This window comes from Triticum dicoccoides, chromosome 5A, assembly GCF_002162155.2.
Source record: "Triticum dicoccoides isolate Atlit2015 ecotype Zavitan chromosome 5A, WEW_v2.0, whole genome shotgun sequence".
Lineage (NCBI taxonomy): Eukaryota > Viridiplantae > Streptophyta > Magnoliopsida > Poales > Poaceae > Triticum > Triticum dicoccoides.
The window spans coordinates 406,237,623-406,243,731 of record NC_041388.1 but is presented as its reverse complement, the minus strand read 5'-3'; the positions used below and the strand labels follow the sequence as shown (position 1 = coordinate 406,243,731).

The following is a 6,109-nucleotide window of genomic DNA, read 5'->3' as shown; positions in this document are numbered from 1 at the left end:
AAAACTTTGAATTTGGCATATAAAGACTCCGGCTATGCCATTGCCACCAATCTCCAGCATTGCTCGGCGAGTACAACATATATAAGTTGAAAAAAACCCGACATTCCATCCATCTTTCTTTCTTTCGGGAATTTGGTTTCTCTTGATTGATCACAAAGCACGCCGTATGCAACAAACTGATCACAGAAGCATCACGAAAAGCATTCATATACACAATTCTGCACCTCCACAAAACAATTACCACTCTAGCCATAGAAGCTGTGCAGATATCATCAGCCAAATCTTATTGATGTTCGTCATCTTAAGATTACTGGGGCAACATGTATATGTGTTGCTTCGACCATAGTGCCATCACCTCAGCCTCCGATACAGCTCCAAGGAAAGTATTATTGCCGTGCTCTCTTCATATTTGACAGCACCATACATATAGCCAACAATTCTCTTTCAGCGAGAATCACGGTCTGATTCGAATTCACCATAACATAGCCAATGGTGCTCTTTTCAGGGTCCTCTTTCAGAGAGAATCATAGTAAAATTCAAATTCAAGCTGATTCAGGTACAGTTCAGCCAACCCAATTCAGTTCAGAGACAATCAGACTACAGTTTGGCCAACCAATTCATATATAGCCACTCCAACAATTCTCTTTTCAGAGTCCTCTTCCAGAGAGAACATAGTCAAATTGCATCTCAAGCTGAAACTGAATCAGAGCTACAGTTACGATAACCCAATTCAGTTCAAAGACCCAAACAATAACATGAATGCTTCAAAGATGAACCACTTGCAGTTTCACATAACTTGCTCATTTGACCTCTGAAAGTATTCAAGCCGACCTCTGATGTGGATCTAGGTAAGTAGGTACCATGTCCAAACATTGGTCCTCACCAGGCACACCATGTGAGGAACTAGACCAAAAGTAGCTTCTAATAAAAGTCAAAAGGACAACACAGCTTGCACAAACTGAACTGGAGAAGAAACACATAACATCAACTGTCCGATTATTGCAGCACATTGTTTGAATGTACATTGCTCAGTTAACAAAGAGCAATCCCCAGGAATCTCGGATCCACAAAGCTAGCTCAAGGAGAGTCATGAAATTGGACAGCATACAACAGCTACATCATCTAAAGCATAAATGGCAACAACGGTCACACAACTCATCAACTAAGAAAAGACTACCCGGTAAACAAATAACTTATTCCATCACTAAAGTAGCCATGCTTCTCATGTAGATACTGTCACTCTGTCAGCAGCAAATGAGTAGTATCCAACCAACAGAGCAAATGCTTCAGTCAACGACAACAGGATGAAATTAATAGCCGAACTAACCCGGTCTGACCTATGATCATGCCATGCCAATCATCTTCATCGCTATCAAGTCACAACTCGCAAACTCTTCTTGTTCTTGCTGCCTTTGGGTCGACCACGCTTCTTTGCTCCCACTTTCACTGACTTCACTCTCGTGGGCTGTACAGGTTCCGGCGCGGCAGGCACCTCCACTCTCGTGGGCATCACAGGTTCCGGCGCGGCTAGAGCCTCCACTCTTGTGGGCATCACAGGTTCCGGCACGGCTGGCACCCCCACTCTCATGCGCATTAAAGGTTCTGGCGCAGGTTCCGGCGCGGCAGGCACCTCCACTCTCGTGGGCATCACAGGTTCCGGCGCGGCTGGAGCCTCCACTCTTGTGGGCATCACAGGTTCCGGCACGGCTGGCACCCCCACTCTCATGCGCATTAAAGGTTCTGGCGCAGGTTCCGGTACCAGTGGCACCTCCACTCCCGTGCGCATCAAAGGTTCCGGCGAAGGTTCAGATGCCACTGGCCCCTCCCTTGCAGCACCTATGGTAATGGGAATCCCATTCTCAGCAGCAACCCTACCATTGGCTCCAAGCCATGGCACATTCAGCTGGCCTGACCCCTGTGGCTGGGAATTGACCAGATCCGCGTAGCCAGGGCACCCGGGGAACCCAATGGGGAAGAAGCCCCAGGTACAGTAATACATGTCAGTGCCCGGCACAATGGGCGGCGGCTCGGCCATTGCCTCGGCTACAAATGGCTGCTGGCAGCTGGAGCACTTCAGTTTGCGCGCCTCGTAGAGGCGATCATACTGGTGAATATGGGAGCACCCCTTGCACAATGTCCAGAACGTCGATGGAGGCAATGTGCCAGACTCCACCGGCGGAGTCGCTGCTCTGGCGGGTGGCTGGGAAGCTGCTTGCAGCGGACTCGGTTGTGGAGGCGGCGGTGGCTGGGTAGCAGGTTGCAGCGGACTTGGCTGTGGAGACGGCGGTGGCTTGGTAGCTGCTTGCGACGGACTTGGCTGTGGCCTGGTAGCTGCTTGCAGCCGGCTTGGCTGTGGAGACGGCTGTGGCTGGGTAGCTGCTTGCAGCGGGCTCGGCTGTGGAGGCGGCGGCGTCTGGGTAGCTGCTCGCAGCGGGCTCGGCTGCGGAGGCGGCGGTGTCTGGGTAGCTGCTCGCAGCGAACTCGGCTGTGGAGGCGGCGTTGGCTGGGGAGCTGGCCGTACCGGGATCCGCTGTGGAGGTGGCCGTGGCTGGGGAGCTGCCCATCCGGGGCTCTGCTGTGGAGGCGGCGACGGTTGCGGCCTCCTCTCCACCGCCGGCTGTTGCAACGGCGCGGGAGGGTGGGAAGCGCGAGGTGCAGCGGCTGCATCGAGTTCGGCGTCGAGGGCAGACTTAAGTCCGGCGTTGGAGAGGAAGGCCCAGGCATCGGCGACGAGGCGGGCAGCCTCGGCGACGTACACCGAGCAGGGGCGGTCGGGGTGGGACCGGTTGAGGAGGAGGGAGAGCCGGCGGAACTTGGAATGGACGACGTCCGGGAGGCGCGATGGGGGCTTGGCAGAGTCGAGGCCGAGAACGGCGTACGGATCGGGCTGGCCGCTGGGTAAGCGGCGGCGCTGGGACGCGAGGAGGACGTCGGCGGCGGCGTAGAGATCCTCGGCGCCCGGGGTACGGGGGTCGGCGGCGATGGCCTGGGAGGAGAACTCCTTGCAGCCCTCGAGGTCCTTCGCCATGAGGAGCTTCTCGGCCACGCTCATCCACTTGTCCGCCTGCCGCCGGGCGGCGGCGGCGGCCGGATCCATTGTTGGGTGGAGGGTGGGATTGAGGGTTCGGTGGAGGTGGAGCTCGAATTGGGGATGGATCTTTTCTTTTTTTCTCTGATGGTCGAATCGGGGATGGATCAGCTGGGTGTGCGTGGCGATAATAGCGATGTTAACATGGACGATTCCGACATAAACCAACGACTTTCCATGGGCCTGGGACGGCCCAATAGGAATCCGAATTTTGCTCATTACTCGAAATTCTCTCGTGATTTTTTAACACACAAGAGCATAAGCTCATGCAGAGCACTTCCAAAAGACCGAGTCGGCATATCATCTTAAAATTGATAAAGTCACCATAGATACCTTCGTAGTCGACGGGTATGTCTTCTCGCGAACGTCTTCTCTCACTGAACGCACATAGCGGATGGCATGAAATAAATCTAGAAAAATGCGAGCACCAATGTCAAGTCTAGAACTTAAACTCTGATGGACTAAAGATATCACTATCCTCCTAACCATCCAACAACAAGTTGGTTCACAAATACTTTGGTGATTACAAATGATGAAGCACATGGGCATCACTTGTCGGGCATTAGAGAGTTTCACATTCACGCGTGAGGGATGTTAAATTGGCCATGTGTGCTCTTTTCTAGATTTGTCTTTTAAAACTAAAATATCTCATAAACCGTGAGTCTAAATTACAAACCCTTTTTATCATTGTATTTCTTGCATCAAGATCTTTAAAATTAGATCACATGTTGAAAGGCTTTTTGTCGGTGTCAAAACCGGCGGATCTCGGGTAGGGGGTCCCGAACTGTGCGTCTAGGCCGGATGGTAACAGGAGACAAGGGACACGAAGTTTTACCCAGGTTCGGGCCCTCTCGATGGAGGTAAAACCCTACGTCCTGCTTGATTAATATTGATGATATGGGTAGTACAAGAGTAGATCTACCACGAGATCGAGGAGGCTAAACCCTAAAAGCTAGCCTATGGTATGATTGTTGATGTGTATGTTGTCCTACGGACTAAAACCCTCCGGTTTATATAGACACCGGGTAGGGTTAGGGTTACATAGAGTCGGTTACAATGGTAGGAGATCTGCATATCCGTATCGCCAAGCTTGCCTTCCACGCCAAGGAAAGTCCCTCCCGAACACGGGACGAAGTCTTCAATCTTGTATCTTCATAGTCCAGGAGTCCGGCTGAAGGTATAGTCCGGCTATCCGAACACCCCCTAACCCAGGACTCCCTCAGTAGCCCCTGAACCAGGCTTCAATGACGACGAGTCCGGCGCGCATATTGTCTTCGGCATTGCAAGGCGGGTTCCTCCTCCAAGTACTTCATAGAAGATTTTGAACACAAATATAGTGTCCGGCTCTACAAAATAAGTTTCCACATATTACCATAGAGAGAATAATATTTACACAAATCTAATCTGCTGACGTATTCCGTAGTGTGACATCACACCACGCCCAAGCTTTTATTCGAACCGTTTTACTGTCCCATCTCCGCGCGTTATGCGAGGCGGTTTCCTTGGCACGTCTTGTTAAAGCAGAGATCGTGTCCCCTTATTCCGGGATTCTCATTAATACGGGCGTGGGTAACCCAACCGCTTCTAGGACTCCTAGATTATAGGCAAGTCTAAGCGGACACAGAGATGACGCTTGATACTCACCCTCTTTATAAAGGGGACAAGGCTTTTATTTTTCCCTCCCGTGCTCAATCGAATCATTCCCCTACCTCAAGCTCAAACGCCCGAAGTTCAGGTCAGGTGCTCCGAACCTCCAGTCATGTCCGGATCTAGCCTTCAAGGCCGATGGATGCCTTCCTCCGTCACGGAAGAAGACATCAAGAAGTTGAGGGAGGCCAGATGTCTGACCGCCGAGATTTTGCATCGGCTGCCTCCCCGAGGGCAGGCCGTGCCCACCCCCGAACCCAACGAGAACGTCGTGTTCGTCTCCCACTTCCTCCGAGGCCTAGGCCTTACCCTGGATCCTTTCGTCAGGGGTTTGATGTTTTACTACGGGCTAGATTTTCATGATCTAGCTCCGGACTCCTTTCTTCATATCACGACATTTATTATCGTGTGCGAGGCCTTCCTCCGGGTTACCCCTCACTTTGGCCTATGGCTCAAGACCTTTGAAGTGAAGCCGAAGTCGGTCGAGGGGGAGCATGCAGCGTGTGGAGGTGCCTCAATATGCAAGATGACGGGAGCTCCGTGGCCCAAAGGTTCCATCCCAGAGGTGTCTGAATTGTGGCAACATGAGTGGTTCTACATCACAGCTCCTAGAAGTGCCAAGTGGGCGGCCCCCTGTTTTCCGCTCGGGCCCCCACCACAACTGATGTCATGGATCAGCAGAGGCCTGAGCTGGGGGCCAGCCAAGGACGTGCCTATACTGCAAGGCCGCGTTCGATATCTCTTCAATGGAGATTTCAGTTTGGTTGCGGTGATACAGGTTATGCTGGTTCGTCAAGTCCAGCCTTGCAAACACCGGCCTCTTCGTCTATGGGAGTTCAATCCCGAGGGACCGCGTGCCATTCAAAATTTTCTCGGCCTGACACACGAGGAGATGTACAAATCATTCTTCGGACCTCAGACAGAGTGTCCGGAAATCACCGAGGACGTGGGCCTGAGTAGCAACCGCACCACCGAACAGGTAAGGCATCTTCCGGCCGAACATACCTTCTCTACTTTGTCACGAAGTTATCTCTGAGAGTTCACTTTTTGACCAGGACTGGCTAACAAAGGCGAAGTTGATTCGGTGTTCGGCCCCCCTCCCTGAGGGTTTGGAAAATCTGGTATTGGAAAAGATGCTCCAGACCGCACCTTGCCCGGAGCCCTTGAAGGAAGATACTGTGGAGGATAATGTGGGCGGACGCAGGCCCTCAACGCTGCCCATTCTAGCCGAGGGAGCGAGCGTCTCCATGAGGGAAGGCGACCAGAAGAGAAAAAGGACTGCGCCCGGGGATTCGGAAGCCGAAGCTTCCAAACGGGAGAAGAAGTCTCCCGCAGAGGGTGCCACCTTGGGGGGCGTTGTTGCCGCACAAAGTC

At 52.5% G+C, this 6,109-nt stretch overlaps 1 protein-coding gene across 1 annotated transcript; it reads right to left on the bottom strand.

Moving 5' to 3' along the window:
* Nucleotides 1-964: 964 nt before the first annotated feature.
* On the bottom strand, nucleotides 965-3,204 carry LOC119301875 (formin-like protein 5). The gene has a single exon (XM_037578856.1). The coding sequence runs from the start codon at nucleotides 3,095-3,097 to the stop codon at nucleotides 1,373-1,375; it is 1,725 nt and encodes a 574-aa protein (XP_037434753.1). The 5' UTR covers nucleotides 3,098-3,204; the 3' UTR covers nucleotides 965-1,372.
* Nucleotides 3,205-6,109: the final 2,905 nt, after the last annotated feature.

Bases quoted from the DNA above. Each gene is read 5' to 3' on its own strand.
- LOC119301875 (XM_037578856.1), bottom strand. From the start codon at position 3,097: ATGGATCCGGCCGCCGCCGCCGCCCGGCGGCAGGCGGACAAGTGGATG.